General features: G+C 41.7%; 1 protein-coding gene across 1 annotated transcript in view; it reads right to left on the reverse strand.

The window, feature by feature from the left end:
* Positions 1-6,208: 6,208 nt before the first annotated feature.
* The window catches only part of NCALD (neurocalcin delta), a 151,602-nt gene continuing 140,711 nt past the window's right edge, over positions 6,209-17,099 (reverse strand). Inside the window, exon 4 of the mRNA XM_030217463.1 lies at positions 6,209-10,397. Within this exon, the coding sequence (XP_030073323.1) occupies positions 10,300-10,397 (98 nt within the window). The 3' untranslated portion in view covers positions 6,209-10,299. The remainder of the gene's footprint in view (positions 10,398-17,099) is intronic.

Here is a 17,099-nt window from a genome sequence, read left to right on the forward strand (position 1 = left end):
ACAAAACATTTTACCCTTTCACACCAAAAATTCTGGGAATTTCCAGGAAGTTCTAGGTACCTTTTAATTAAGAAACACCAGGAAAGGCTGAGAATATTGTACTAGAACTGAACATGTGTTTAGTGGTTTTCATCTAAGTATTGCCTCTTTGGGGTTTGCTAGTGTTAGTGACAGAGCTGGTAACCCAATCCATAAATCTGGCATGACCTTGCATATTACAGCAAAAATCTTTAACAGAGAAAAACACAAACATGTCATGGATATATACAAACTACAACTCCTTCTCCTGACTTGACCTATCAGTGTTAGAATGAATAATGCAGATTTAGCAACAGCATAACACACAGCTGCTCTTTTCCTTTCTGCATTGCCACTGGGGATTTATTTTAGTCCACTGAATGTAGGGCATATTCCAAAATGTTTTGCATATCACTCTTATAAGAATACAAATGAAGTTAGGGGCTCTTTTACTAAAGGAAGTTCAGCCCTAATGAACGGTTAGTGCCCCTAAAAAGCGTTTTGTGGTAATTTTGCCTGGTTGCGTGTGCTAACTGCGTGTTATTTATTATTTTTTTGTATATATTTTTCTGGAATGTATATGGCATGGGCAGGGACTGGGTGTTTCAGCGTTATCCAGCTAATGCATTCTGATTAGCACGTGCTAACTGGTTAACGCAGACTTACTGCAGGATTTAGCATCTCCTAAATAGGAGGCAGTAAATGCTCCCGTGTTCATTTTTTTGTTCTTGCATGTTAATGAAAAAATTAGCATAGGACCTGCAAAAAACAAAATCCTTAAAATACTGGCACCTTAAATATGGGCTTGGCATGTGGGAAGCCCATGTTAAAACATATTAAGCTCATATTTTAGCACAGTTTAGTCAAAGGGTCTCTTAGGGGCCCTTTTACTAAGCCACAGAAGGCTCTACATGCGTACGCCCAAATGAAACTACCACCAGGCCAGCGCACCCCCTGGTGGTAATTTCAGATTTGGCGCACACCCATAATGCCTGGATGAATTATTTATTTACTCCCACGTGCGCAGTTTCTGGCGGTAATTGGCAGTTGGTGCTTGCTGACCAGTCACTGCACATGTAGCGTGTGAGCCCTTACCGCTAGATCAATGGGTGGCGTTAAGGAATCAGGCCGGTTTTAGATGTGCGCTGGTTTCAGTTTTACCGCGTGCCCTTGTCCCGTGCCCCTTTTTTGCAGACACTATAAAAACTGGCCCAACGTGCTAATACACGTGCCCACACTGCCACAGGCCACTTTTTACTGTGGCTTAGTAAAAAGGCCCCTTAATTAGCTATACTCAAGGACACAGCGGGTGCGTGCTTGGCCAATTATCTGGCCTGAAGTCAGTAGGCAGAGCTTGCCGCCATACAAAGTAATGTATTTTGAGTGTATCAAGATGGCGACTGCTGCTTAGGGAAGCAACTGAATTTCCTTGGGTGTAGTCAGCTTTAGCCTCATCATGTGACAATCAAAACTCCTAGGCTACACTACTACAATTTGAAGTTATTATAAAACAAAAAGCAAAACACGAGGCATACCTAAGACAGTTTGGACCAAATTCTATAAGGGGTGCTGACAAAAATGAGCACTAAGCACAATTCTATAAATGGCGCTTTGAGTTGGGGGCTGTTTATAGAATACTACAGCCAGGATCTCTGCCTAAAAGATTTATACCAACTGAAACTTCATATAAATCCCTGTGCCTGGATTAGGCACAGATCAGGCATATTCTATAAGTGCTCGCAAATTCTTGGAATGTCCATGATCCACCCATGCCCCTCCCATGGCCACACACCCTTTTCCAGATGTGCACAATAGAATTCATGCACTAATCTTTATAGAAAATCCCTAGCAAGCTGCTATTGAGACAGACATAGGGAAGTCACTGCTTGCCCTGAGACTGGAAGCATGGAATGTTGCTGCTAATTGGGTTTCTGTCAGGTACTTGTGACCTGGATTGGCCACTGTTAGAAGCAGGATACTGGGCTAGATGGACCATTGATCTGACCCAGTATGGCTATTCTTATGTTCTGCCCTCCACATTCTTAGCTGCTGACAGTCAGCTGTCTCCACATTAACTCAGTGCTCCTTATTATATACGTAGGAGCACTGAATAGATACGATATTTAAAATGCTACGAATGATGTTTAAAACACCCCAAGGGTTGCTGTGGTTGAATACTGACCTGCAGGTTTCTAATCTGATTGGAAATCTTTACTATCATTGCTACCTGCACATCAACTGGCAAAACAACATGAAATCCAGACCAAACACATACTGCAAATTCTGCATCAGCAGCTAAATTAACTTCAACTCAGTTACCCTCGCATCAGGAAACCCTCTACACCTACACCCAACCTTTCAGAAGATTCTTCTAATGAGCGCAGCACCGTCAACAGTTAACTGAATTTCTTATTTGAAAACGCTCTTCTTATAGAGGCTGCTTACATAATTAGGATGCTGAAAACATGGTTTTCTAAATTAAATGACCTTTGAATAGGAGTTCATGTGGCCCAAATTCATTGTTCTTCTACATCTCCTTCTATAGAAAGTCATGCTTTGGAACACCTTCAGACTACTACTGCTACTATTTAACATTTCTCTAACACTACTAGATGTATGCAAAGCTATGCACATACAAGGCTTTCAAAGTTAGGTGCCATTAAGATCCACAATAAGTACCAATTCTATAAAGGTTGCTTAGTGCTAACCCCCTAATTCTATATAAGTTGCCAAAAATTGCGCACACAAATTTTGACGCACACACAATTGAATTGAAGAATGAACCAATTAGCACCAATAATTGGCTTTTTAACAAGCAATTACTGGCACTAATTAGATTTAATTGGCATTTACACGCGATCAGAAAAAGGAGGGCACAGAAATGGGAGGAGCATAACAGGGGCATTCATAGTAACATAGTAACATAGTAGATGACGGCAGAAAAAGACCTGCACGGTCCATCCAGTCTGCCCAACAAGATAACTCATATTTGCTGCTTTTTGTGTATACCCTACTTTGATTTGTACCTGTGCTCTTCAGGGCACAGACCGTATAAGTCTGCCCCGCACTATCCCCGCCTCCCAACCACCAGCCCCACCTCCCAACCACCGGCTGTGGCACAGGCACAGACCGTATAAGTCTGCCCAGCACTATCCCCGCCTCCCAACCACCAGCCCTGCCTCCCAACCACCGGCTCTGGCACAGACCGTATAAGTCTGCCCAGCCCTATCCCCGCCTCCCAACCACCAGCCCCGCACATTGTTATAGAATAACGGGGATATGCACCTAATGTAGGGGAGAATATTTGTACCACATTTCAGATGGTGAAAATAGCTGCGCCTAAAGTTAGGCATGATTCCCAGATGTCAGCGCTGTTCTATAAAGCGCGCCATATAGAGAATTCACCCCTAATTCTAGCTCTGGGTGTGAGGACTTAGGCCTGTTGAAACTTGGTGTAAATGCAGGCAAGCAACTAATGGCCAAAACAGTCAATCCCAAACAAATGTGGAAATCTAGCAATGCAAGCGGAGAACTTCACAAGTACAAATCAAATATATGATAATTAGATAATAAAATTCAAAAATTTTGTGAGAGTTTAAAGGAGAGTTCGGTATAGGCTGTACATATAGCCAAGCACAACTTCAGTGATTCAGGCCGCCAAAAAACGGCTCACTTGAAAGCTTTATACAACATGAAATATTCTCCAAACAGAACTCTCAAATTAAACTGTGATTAAATATCATGCATAAACCCATTTAATCACACAAATTTAAGAGTGAACCCCAAATAGGAATCCGAATAGAAGAAAATGACACTATAGTGCGAGCTGTGCCATCCAAAGATAATCAAACAACAGATTTACATGCATGCCAAGGATGTGCGTTCATTTGAAAATGAAATGGAAAATGCAAGAACAGCCGTTTTTATTTCCGTTCATTTGAATCAGGGCTCAGCTGGTAATGTTATGGTATAAGCCAATCATCAGAATTAAATGTGTAGCATGATGTTGTGTTGGATCAGCTACATATATATACACCAATATATTTGTGCAGCTTTTAAAAATATATATATTTGACACTGCAGCAGAACTGGCTTTCATTCCAAAAGCCCTCTTCTCTCTCCCTTTGGGGAATATTTAAAAGACATTTAAAAGACAAAGGTACTAATGACCTCACCTCCCCCTAAAAAAAGACTCCTCAAGTAAGAGACTGCCTCAAGGCTAAATTGACTCTCTTCCTCTGATCAAAAAAGCCTGGCTGATCAACACAACAAATATAAAAGGTATCCAAGTACAGGCAAGGAGACAAGCAGGTGGGAAAGGTACGAAATACAGCTACTAAAAACAAAGGACACCTGCTGGCTGCCCCAGACAAATCTTATCAGAATATCTATCACAGAGATTCAAGCAGGGGGAAACCCTGCACTATAATAAACCATTTGTCAGTAAAATCCAGACAGCAAGTCTTGTGATGTCATAAGACATGAGACCAAGATACCACAATGCTTTGCAAATGCCCAAGGGTCATGTGGAAACCAGGAAAAAGATCCACATGGCATGTCTTCCTGCAGCTTGCAAGAGTATAAAAGATAGAAGCTGTTCCAGACAAGCAGATGCTTCCCTTCAACTGCAACACAGATTCTTCTCTTCCTGGGACCTGTAGCCCACCTGCCTGCTATGAGGACCTTTTCTGCAAACATGTGCTTACCTAATGCTGTTCATACTATGTAACAAGGACTTGTAAGTAACATAACTTTTGATCTAGACCTGCTACCTTGCCTTACTTAAGCACAGATTATCTGTAAAGATCTGTAAGTTAACCTACCTGTTACTTTGTTCTATTTTATGCACAAATTCTCTGTTCTAAGATCCTTTTAAAACCTACCTCTCGTGTGCAATTGTATATTAAATCAACCTTTTTGAAGCTAAAAATACGGTCTCTTTGTGTTCTGAGTATATGGTATCTTATATATATACTTAATTTATTTAATTTATTGCAATTATCACCTTTGGTGATTGGTGGAGAAATTAATATCCTAAAACTTATAAATACAGCACCTGCTCTTAAATTATAAACAGCAGCGAGTGCTCTAGAGCTCTTTCCCCCAAAATAAATAATTTCTTGTAACATATATTTATTTGTGGAGAATGCGGGCATCTTGTAACAGTATAAATCCTCACAGCTAAAGTTACTTGTGGATCCTGGTGCTAGACACTGTTCCATAAACCATTTATAGAATAGCACTTAGCACTATTTTTTTTGGGGCGATGATTTTCAGCGCCATTTATAAAATGTGGTCCTATGTTTAAAAAAAAAAAAATATATATATATATATATATATATATATATATATATATACAAAGCTTGTTTTCTGCATAACTGTCACAGCTTGATCAATTTCAATACAATTTGGAATATATCATCCTGATTTTCAGTAAGCCTACACTCGCGGCCACCTCACCTAAATGGTGTTACTTCACTACTCGGTTCTTCAACTGTGATGTTTTCTTCAGTGCGAATTGATCAGGCCTGGCACTTCCTGACTGGCCATCAGTTGAGCCCAGTCTATGAGAATCATAGCCTTTCTCCAGATATCAATTTTTAATATGGATCTGATCCTCCTGACTGAAAACCACACTATGTTTATTTAGGTGAGGCGTCGCTATGAGTGTAGTCATATTGCAAATTTATTCAGGATGATACATCCCAAACTGTATTGAAATTGCTCAAAGTTTTGACAGAGTTATGCAGAAAATAAGCTTTGCATAATTTGGAGTTTTTTTTAAAATCAGTGTATATAGGGATCCTCTGTGTTTATCCAACGCGTTTTTGAATTCTGTCACTGTGTTTGCCCCTACCACCTCCCTCAGGAGGGTATGCCAGGCATCCACCACCCTCTCTGTTAAGAAATAATTTCCAGACATTACTCCTAAATCTACCACTCTGCTACCTTAATTCATATCTTCTACTGTTTCCATATCTATGAAAAAGCTCTGTTTGTATATTAATACCTTTCAAGAATTTAAATCTTTTGTTTCCCACTGCAGGCTATGGGCTGTTAAGAAGCCAGATGAAGGACGGGGACAAGAGCAAGACCAATCCCTTGCAAGCAGGTTTCCAGCCTACTAATCCCAGCTTCTCTCAAAGTGAAACTACTACTACTACTACTACTAACTAGCATTTCTAAACTAAAACAGAAGCTACCAGAGCCACCATTTTTCAGTCAGTCGCATGTGTGAGAGTTTTAAGAGCGTAAGCAGATAGGTTCAGAAGCTTCTTGGTTCTCAAAATGAAGAGAAAGCAAAGCATGTATAAGGAAAGGGTGCTATCTCATTTTATCAGTGTTGTGCTGCTTACTTAGTATGTACTGGGTATTTTTCCAGTGCTAGAAGCTGTAAGCTATAATTGTTACCATACATTTGACCCTCTCATAGTGCCACTGCCACTGTGTTGTGCAGTGTTGATGCCATTCTGTGCAACCTTGCCCCACATTTGAAGCCTTGGGTTGCTGTTGTCTGTGTTGCTGCTGATGCCTGTCTGCAAGCTACATTAGCATTGGGGTTATCCAAGTTTTGAGTTAAAAATAGGAAGAACTGATTCTCTCACTGAGGTTAGTGGGAAAACAAAATGAATGACAGAATGAAACCTGGAAATGAAATAAATGAAGCACCAGGAAAGGGTAAATAAAATGGAACTATTTCTTGGTGAAACATGCCAAACACCAAGGACAAGAATCAATATTCAAAGGTATTGTGAGGGTGTTTATAAGCTGCTGCCTAATTGAAATGGTGATAATCTAGTCAGGTGCACCTGTACATGGCCAGTGGCATGTGTCAAATGGCCTCTTCTAGAATACTGGCTAGTGGAAAAGTCCATGCCAAGATTTGATGGCACACACGTTTCCAGTGGGCATGCATGTGGGCGGAGTTTGTGTGGAGCATGGGTGGGGCATATAGGTATGTATGTAAATGACAGAATACTAGAATTTATGTGCGTCCTATCACACAGCAAGGTGTAGGCTTTACACCAGCTGCAGAGCTGATGTAATCAATCGTGCCTTACAAATACGTGCATTTTCGACCATTTGTGCAGGTATAGGTGCCATCATCAGTGCATTTGGTAGGTGCCCCATTAAAAAATTAGCCCCACCTAGGGTAATTGTATAACAGTGCACCTCATGAAATGTCAAAAAAGACCCCTGTTTTATGCCTCTTTTGGATAATACGTGACTTTCACTGGGAAAAGGTGACTAAAGTCTCAGATCCAAAATATTAAGAATGGTCAATTTTTCAAGTCATGGTCCAAAAGCAGTGTTAAAATGTTATATGTGTGAACTTCTGTAACTTTTTTTACTTTTTCACATACAAAGATGGGGTTTGGATTGTTGTATTACATATTATTTGTTCTAACAGAATTCATTAAAACCTCATCTTTTGTTTCTGGTGACTTTTGTCACCTTTTCTCAGAGACTTCATTAGATAGGGCCCCAGTAGTGCACAAATTCTGCTCCACAGAATGTGGAAATATATGTATGTTATTCTCTGTGTGTACACATATTTTACAAACTGGTGTATAGCACAAACTGAATAATGCTTTGTGCAATCATGTCATGTGCCTACTTTTATAAGTCATTTTCTTTGCTTAAAACATTACTAAGGGAATGAATTTAAAAGCCATTTACTCACTTTAAATGGAGGTTACTTTGGCTTTATTCCTGCTTTGAGGACATTTTTCTTTTCATTGTTTCAAAAAAATTTTTTTAACATGTGTTAAAACTTTCTAATATGCACAAATTGACCTTATGTTTTAGTCCATAGGTTAACAACATGTGATAAATAAATTTTGCATGCACTAAACTACAGGAAAAACAAATGGACATCAGATAATATTGCCTGTCTCATCAATTCTATGACAGAGGCCCCTTGAACTGTAAGTTTTCACTCTCTCATCACATCTGTCAACCTCCCCACCTTTCCTCCCTCACATGTGGAGACAACTGTGAGACCTAGCAGAGTCTGTAGTAATTTACACCCAGCATAACAGTCCCTCAGACATGATGAAGAAAGAATAACTCTGAAAAGCTTGTCACAGAGATGTTTAGTTAGTCTGATAAAAAGGTATTGCAGTCTACAACTTATTTATTGACTCAATATGGTGCTAATCTTACAAGGGTTTTCCCGCCATTCTGAGGGTAATTTTCTAACAGGGCACCTAGGTTAATAAAGGCCCTTGTGTATCTTTCTAACTTACCAGCAAAAATTCTGCAAATCCTAGAGAAACAGCGCCTAAATTGTGGGTGCTGGCATTTACGCTTGCTCAGAAGCAGGCTCTAAAGTTAGCATGTAGCGTATGTGCGTATGTGTTGCTTTTAGAAAATATGCATGTAAACAGCAATTCTATAACTAGATGCTCATAGTTACATACCTGTTTGCATGTGCAAATGCAGAGAAAAATAGCGCTCACACACATAAGCACCTTCCACGGAACTCTATAAACGGTGCCTAAAGTTAAGCACTAATTCCACGCCCAACTTTCGGCATAAAGCCACATTCTAATGGATGCAAGGCACCAAAATGGGACTGAAACGGCAGATCGGCATGGAAATACACGTACACGTCTAAGTGTATTCACACACACAACTGTCCAGGGACCAGGCCCATGGGAGGGGCATCAGAGGGACAAGGGCATTCCGGAAAATTGTGCACAGTATTACAGAATACCGCAGATGTGCGCCCAAGTTCATAATGATCCTGCTATGTTGCTAAATGTATATGGAGATGAATTTAACACAGATTAAATAGAGAAATTCCTGCGGACATGTTTTTGGTCAGGGGAAGAAAGCAATTTACACATAATTTTGCTCCTCTCCCCCCCCACCCCCACCCCCATTAATACAATATAGTGGGTGCAAAGCACATGGATGGTTTTAACCCATGAACTTTGCACATTTTAATTTCAAAGAGAAGCAACAAAGAGGATTGGAGGTCATGGCAAATAATGATTTTATCTCAGTATATTGTACCATAGCCCCTCTTTCCACACTTTATCACACGAACCCCTCCCAGAACAGAACTTCCCTCCGAGTCTCCCCCATGCTTTCTCATGACATAAGGGACCCTCCTGGATTTAGAATTCTCCTCTGTTGAATGTTTTCTGTTGCTGCTCTTTCTTCCTTATCTAATTTTGATAAAAGGATGTGAATGTTTCTCAAAGGTGTGAATGTTGCAATTCTAAAAAAAAAACCTGAAAGCTTGACCAGACATGACTGCTTACGCTTTTCAAACTTTTGCTAATTGACTCATCGTTACTTGTCTTTCCTGGGACAAAATCCTTGCCTTGTCTCAGTGATAATCTGAAGCAGCTACAGTACAGCAGGCCTCCCACTAAATTAAAGAAACGGGACATTTAAACAATCAATTTCGGTCGTAATATCCAGTCTTATAGATGCAAGAGCTAACCTTGATCCACTGTATATATACCTGTTGTGTGTGTATCTTTGTATAGATCTCTCACTCTCTATGTGTAAGTATATAAATCTATAAAGTTTCTATAAACTTTAGATCTACATTTCTCAAATATCCAGTACCTATTGTTCTCTGTCTCTATATACATATAGATATATCTACATATGTGCACATACACACACATACATGTATATATAGTTTCAATTTTCAGACATTTCTTTAAATCAACTAATGTAAACCTTGCAAAAAAAACAAAACAGCTGAGCACATTTTTTTCTAAACACGCTTCATATTCACAGTCTTGGAAAGGAGGAGTTAGGTTTACCGGAGGGGTTGAGATGAGCAGGTGCTTTGGATTCTCATCATGAGCAATTCCTTTTTGTGCTGCTCTGCAGAGTGCGACTTGTCCGTGCACCCTGGCGAATATCACACCTGCATCAATTTCTCTAAACCCCTCCCTTCTAGGTCATATCTCTGTGACTACGTTGTGATCTGTTTAGGTGGCCATCTAATTCCATCAGTTATGATCACATATTTTCAGTTGTTTTTTTTTTTTAACCTTCTTGCTAAAGAGGTTTAAGAAGACATGCCGTTAATGAATTTACAACAGATTCCACAGTATTTGTGTTAAATAGTATCGCCCAAGTTCGAGAAACGTTGTTAACAGCATTCTGCATCCTTAGGGATCCACCAGAAAAGAATGCTAAAAGATGCCACAAATGAAGGCATATTTCCTCCTTCAGAGGCAACACCACCATGAATGTTATTTGGCCAAAATAGAAAAAAAAATAGAAATGCAATTCATTTAATCAGCTGTTTTAGAATTGCCCAGCGCTGCTAGGATCACACTGAAGGAGACGAACTATGGATGGATCGCTCTTAGCTCCTCGGATAAATTCTTCCAAAGACAGCTTTCCTAGGAGACAAAAGACATATTATCGAGATTGTGACAGAGACATGTAAAGGCAAAGGTTCATTGGTCAAGACATGTTAGGACATATTTGCTAAAGTGCAGCAAAGTTTTGCACTAACAGGCAGATGATCAAAAGCAAACGCCGGCACTAAAGGTTTCTAGCGCCATACTAGCGCCAGCATTTGCTACCGCCCCATGATCAGAGGATCATTGCGCAAGTAGCATGCTAATGCATGCTAAACAGGGCTTAGTGTATTCATCGCCAATGATCAGCAGTCAACGCGCCAAAATTTGAGTCGCTGGCTGCGGCAAACCCTATGCCAGCTCCGAGCTCCACTCCACCCCAACTCCCCCCCCAGCATTGTCTGAAGAATCCCTGGTGGTTCAGCATTAAAAAGAACCCCCTCCCGGCCCCCCTACCTTAGTTGGAGGAGGGAGGTAGCCTGCCTCCCTCCTCTTCCTTGGGTTGATGCCACCGCAAAATGGCAGCGCCCAGCCCCTCCCAATGCATCCTGGGATGCGCTGGGCGGGGCTACAGACCATATAAGGGAGTAATTCTACCCCATGATCAGAGATAATTGCGCTGCTTAAATTTGCATGCATTATCTCTGATCATAGGTCTAATAGCGCCCCGCGCTGTTCCAGCGCTAGTTTAGAGCACTGTTTGGAACAGCATGGGGCTTTTGATCATCTGCCTGTTACTGTGCATTAACCCCGGGATTATATATATGGAGCATTGAGGCTTGTTCACCTAATCTAAGTGCATGCCTTAATTGTTTAACGAGCCACTTAGTTATGATAAGTGGCTGATAATGACCACTTATCATTACTAATTGAATTTAAGTGCAATTTATGCACACGCTTTGCTAGGAGTATTGTACAAAGCAGTGTGCATAAAGTCTCCTGTATGCAGCCAAAAAGGAGGCACAGTGATGGGAGGAGTGTGGGCGCGCCGGGCCTATCAATCAAATATACACACATGGTTGCAGAAGTTCAGCCAATGCATGTAGATGTAGGCACATGCATTTATACCAGCTTTTCACTGGTGTAAATGAACATGCCTAAATGTAGGTGTGACCACCCAGCCCAAGGCGTATTCTATATGCCGCGTCTACATTTAGGCGTGTTTAATACAATAGACCTAGGCGTCTCTATTGGACGTGCCTAGATTTTAGGCGCCATATATAGAATCTAGCCCTAAATGTAAAAATTAATGTGAGTATATTAACTGTTGGGGGTATTCTCAGCATGTCCCTGTAGAGTTACTGCACAGGAATTCTCTTTATTACACATACGCCTCTTAATTCTATATAGGTTGCTCACAGTTGGGTGCACAAATTTGGGCGTGCATGGAAAATGTGTGTGCAAATTAGGGGCCCTTTTACAAAGCAGAAGTAAGCCCAATGCGAGCTTACCGCACCTCAATTTGCAGCTACCGCTGGCCCAACGTGGGCGCCAGTGGAGTTCCAGCCCCAGCATGCGCCATTTCCTACACTGGGGAAAATAGGGCTTGACTATTTTGTGTGGTGGTTACCTGGTGGTATTTGGTTACCATCAGGTTAGAGTGGGAGCCCTTACTGCCACCTCAATGGCTGGCAGTAAGTCGTTCCCCCCCCCCCCCTGCATGGCCATATGGTAAGAGGAATCTTACCACATGGTCATATATTTTTGCAACTTTTTTACCCGCTGAGGTAAAAAAGGTCGCAGAGACCTTTTTACCACAGCTTTGTGAAAGGGCCCCTTAATGAGCTAATGAGGTGTCAATCAGTAATTGGAGTTAATTGGCATCGATTTGGGTTTGCGTGTGCATCTAGCCTAGTCACTATTCTAGAACATCTGAACCTAAATTTTATAGTGTGTGACTCAAAAGGGGGCATAGCCATGGGTGGGTCAAGAGCATCCCTAGTTTTGGTACAGTAAGGTTTTGCGCATGTTTTTGCACGCGTTTGTGCTTACTGTTTTGTTGTGGAGGGATTGTAGTGGAGGACCCGAAGTGGTAAACTGGATTAGGAACTGGTTGACGGGCAGACGCCAGAGGGTGGTGGTGAATGGAGTTCGCTCGGAGGAGGGAAAGGTGAGTAGTGGAGTGCCTCAGGGATCGGTGCTGGGGCCGATTCTGTTCAATATATTTGTGAGTGACATTGCCGAAGGGTTACAAGGTAAAGTTTGCCTTTTTGCGGATGACACCAAGATTTCCAACAGAGTGGACACCCCAGAGGGAGTGGAAAACATGAAAAAAGATCTGAAGAAGCTAGAAGAATGGTCTAACGTATGGCAATTAAAATTCAATGCGAAGAAATGCAAAGTGATGCACTTAGGGAGTAGAAATCCAAGGGAGACGTATGTGTTAGGCGGGGAGAGTCTGATAGGCACGGACGGGGAGAGGGATCTTGGGGTGATAGTATTTGAGGACCTGAAGGCGACGAAACAGTGCGACAAGGCGGTGGCCGTAGCTAGAAAATTGCTAGGCTGTATAGAGAGAGGAGTGACCAGCAGAAGAAAGGAGGTTTTAATGCCCCTGTATAAGACGTTGGTGAGGCCCCACCTGGAGTATTGTGTTCAGTTTTGGAGGCCGTATCTTGCGAAGGATGTTAAAAAAATGGAAGCGGTGCAAAGAAAAGCTACGAGGATGGTATGGGATTTGCATTCCAAGACGTATGAAGAGAGACTTGCTGACCTGAACATGTATACCCTGAAGGAAAGGAGGAACAGGGGTGATATGATACAGACGTTCAAATATTTGAAAGGTATTAATCCGCAAACGAATCTTTTCCGGAGATGGGAAGGCGGTAGAACGAGAGGACATGAAATGAGATTGAAGGGGGGCAGACTCAGGAAAGATGTCAGGAAGTATTTTTTCACGGAGAGGGTGGTGGACGCTTGGAATGCCCTCCCGCGGGAGGTGGTGGAGATGAAAACGGTAACGGAGTTCAAACATGCGTGGGATATACATAAAGGAATCCTGTGCATAAGGAATGGATCCTCAGAAGCTTAGCTGAAATTGGGTGGCGGCGCAGGTGGGGAGAAGAGGGGTTGGTGGTTGGGAGGCTAGGATAGGGGAGGGCAGACTTATACGGTCTGTACCAGAGCCGATGATGGGAGGCGGGACTGGTGGTTGGGAGGCGGGAAATACTGCTGGGCAGACTTATACAGTCTGTGCCCTGAAAAGGACAGGTACAAATTCAAGGTAAGGTATACACATATGAGTTTGTCTTGGGCAGACTGGATGGACCATGCAGGTCTTTTTCTGCCGTCATCTACTATGTTACTATGATTGTGTGCTAGCCTTACTGAGGTGATTTTAAAACTTCAACTTAATTTTAGTTTGTTATAACATCAGACAGGTTTTGAGAAATAATCATCAAATGTACATATGTGTGTCAATTTTTACTACTACTACTACTACTACTATTTAGCATTTCTATATTTTTACAGTAATGAGGGAATTTTAAAGTACTTTGCCCACATACCAGGATCTTTTCTTAGTTAATTAATATTTTTCTTTATATTCTCTTCTGTGTTATGAGAATTGAAACTCTTAATTGTAGTGGACTTGAACTGAATAATTTCTGGTTATTTTCATTGCTTAATACTAGATTTCCTATGATAGCATTGTGCTTATTTGAATTAGCGTAATTAAACTCTGGAATTCGTTGCTGGAGAACGTAGTGAAGGCAGTTAGCTTGGCAGAGTTTAAAAAGGGGTTGGACGGTTTCCTACAGGACAAGTCCAGAGACCGCTACTAAATGGACTTGAGAAAAATCCACAATTTCAGGAATAACTTGTATAAAATGTTTGTACGTTTGGGTAGCTTGCCAGGTGCCCTTGACCTGGATTGGCCGCTGTCGGGGACAGGATGCTGGGCTCAATGGACCTTTGGTCTTTTCCAAGTATGGCATTACTTATGTACTTATGTAGTTTTTCTGTACAAGTTTTGCTTGATTTGTCTTTATTGAAATTTCATAAATAAAAAATGTTTAAAAAACATATATTGTCAACAAGAGGTGGGGCTAGGCAGAAGCAGGGGGTCCCACTGAATTGGTCTGCACTGGGCCCCGCAATGGCTAAGACCAGTCCTGCTTAGGGATCCCTTTTACTAAGTGGCGGTAAGCCCACGTTGGGCTTACCCTGCACCAATCCAGAACTACCACTGTCCCAATGCAGGCGCCGGCAGTTGTTCCACACCAGCACATGGCAGTTCCGTCGCTAGCAGAAATATGGGGGTTGCCCCATGGCCATTTCTTTTTTCACCCTTTTTACCCACTGCAGTAAAAAGGGTCTCAGCATGTGGCAAAAATGGCCACCGCTGCTAGTGCAGGGCCCTTTTTACCGCAGCTTAGTTTGTTTGTTAATTTGTTAAGCTCCCCTGGTTCTGAGGCCACTACACTAACCAGTAGACTACTCCTTCACTCCTGACCCTGATCGTTCCCGTATTCAGGTGCTATTGGGAAACAGCACATACTCTTTGTGAAAGAGTATACACTCTTCACACGAAAGAGTCTGCATTCTTTCAGAAGAGTGCCCACTACTGACTGCACATTAAACAACACGATTATCTACATGCAGACTGCACAAAAGTAGGCTCCCATTTTCCACATGCATATATGCAGTAGTCTATAAACGCCCTTTTCTGCATGTAAAACAGATTTCACTTACAGAAAAACTTTTATAAAAATTACCCCCACATGCAGACGTTATGTGCATCAGTGGCGTAGCCACAGGTGGGCCTGGGTGGGCCAGGGCCCACCCATTTAGGGCTCAGGCCCATCCAACAGTAGCACACGTTTAGCGGTAGCTGGCGGGGATCCCAAGCTCGGCCAGCTGAAGACTTCCCCCTGATGGTAATGAAAACACTACTCTCTACGATACCAGCATCTGCGTATTCTCAGTTTTCAGCGCATGCCTGCTGCAGACTGCCATGGTAGAAAGAAGCATTTTCCCACCAGCTGAGATATTTTTTTGGTGGTAGTTGGGGGGAGGGAGAACACTTGGTGCCCACCCACTTCTTGTCTAGGCCCACCTAAAATCTGTTGTCTGGCTACGCCCCTGAATTGTGCATAAAGTTATATGTGGATTTTCAGTGCTGGCACTTACACGTATGTACAGTTTTATATATTTAGGAGGTAATTCTCTAACAGGACTTTTATGTGTGAAGGCTGAGTAGGTCTCTATTTTTAACCTAGTTTATAAAGGCACAGTATAGGAGCATATATATCTTTATAAAATACTAAGGGTAGACTGGCAGAAATGGTACCTAGACTGAAGCAGGTGTGAATATTCGCATGTAAAATTATGCACGTGCATGCATATTTCGTAGCACATGCAAATAAACTGTGATGTCTCGTGCTCTGCCCCTGAACCTCCTCCTTATATGCTGTCATGCACATTTATGGGTAATAACATCTTGCAAGACAACAAGTATAGAACAGTAAGAGTAATTCCACTAGCAGTATGCCACTATTTCTATGTTTTTACACGTTTTTTTTTTATTTATAATTGCTAATTTATGATTAATTTCTGTTTGTTTTGATATTTCGTAGATTTTATACCCATTTTCTTGTCTCCGCGTGCACCTGTATGAGTGTAACATCTGGGGAAATATTATAAAGGAATATATTGTGAAAAAATCTTTTATGCAAGGAAGAAAAAAGACTTCAAAGTCCAGGTCTATATTAAGACCTTTGAAGACAATCACCTCATCAGCCAAAACCCTTCCACAGATTTATGGAATAAAAATTTAACAAACAGCTCATTTATCTCTGCATTTAGGGATCCTTTTACCAAGCTGCAGGAAAAAGGGCCCTGTGCTAGTGGTGGGGGCCATTTTACCGCAGCGGGTAAAAAAGCCCACAGCACGCATGGCCATGCAATGAGAGAACTCTTACCGCGTGGCCATGCGGCAGGGAGTCCTTACTGCCACCCACTGAGGTGGTGATAAGGACTCCCGTGCTAACTGGGCAGCGCATGACGATGCCTGATTACCACCGGGTTATTGCCGCGCAAGCCATTTCCAGGGGTGGTTTCTTTTTCCCCTGGAAATGGCATGTGAACAGATTCTTAATATGTTTATTCCACAAACCAATGGAATGTTTTTGGCCAGTGAGGTGGTTGCCCAGAAGGCCTTAAAAATCAATATATACCCTGACTCTAAGGTCTTTCTTCCTTGCATAAAAGATTTTTTTTTACAATATAATTCATTAATGTTTGAATTTGTTAGTGTTTTAAGTATATTGTATTTTGTTTTTTTACATATCCCCTTTGTTATTTTTGGAACATTGTTATAAAGGCCCTTTAATGCAAATAAAAGGGCCTTTACACATGAAAAATCCTTTATAAAATTACATCTATACAGTTTTACACCAGTTAGGGTTTTTGACCCTTTTATCATGCTTTCCTGATTTGACCGAGCACGCCAAGCAGACCAGGATAGAGCCTGTTGATGTGGCTGGCCAGCACAGATGGCATTTGCTGGCTGCAGATGAGTGGAAAGTCCTACTGGACTTATAGGAAGCCTCCATATTATCACTTTCCAGGATGATACGGACGTAGAACAGACAAAAGAGGCAGTCATCAGCAGCAATCAGGAAATGAACCACAAAATGCTGCATTCAACAAATAAGCTTGAAAGTAGTATGACACATAGAAGCTTGCTTTATGGAAGACAAAACACCCAATGTGGCTGCATTTTGGCCTCAGGGGTATAAA

Source organism: Microcaecilia unicolor, chromosome 1 (genome assembly GCF_901765095.1).
Source record: "Microcaecilia unicolor chromosome 1, aMicUni1.1, whole genome shotgun sequence".
Taxonomy (NCBI): Eukaryota; Metazoa; Chordata; class Amphibia; order Gymnophiona; family Siphonopidae; genus Microcaecilia; species Microcaecilia unicolor.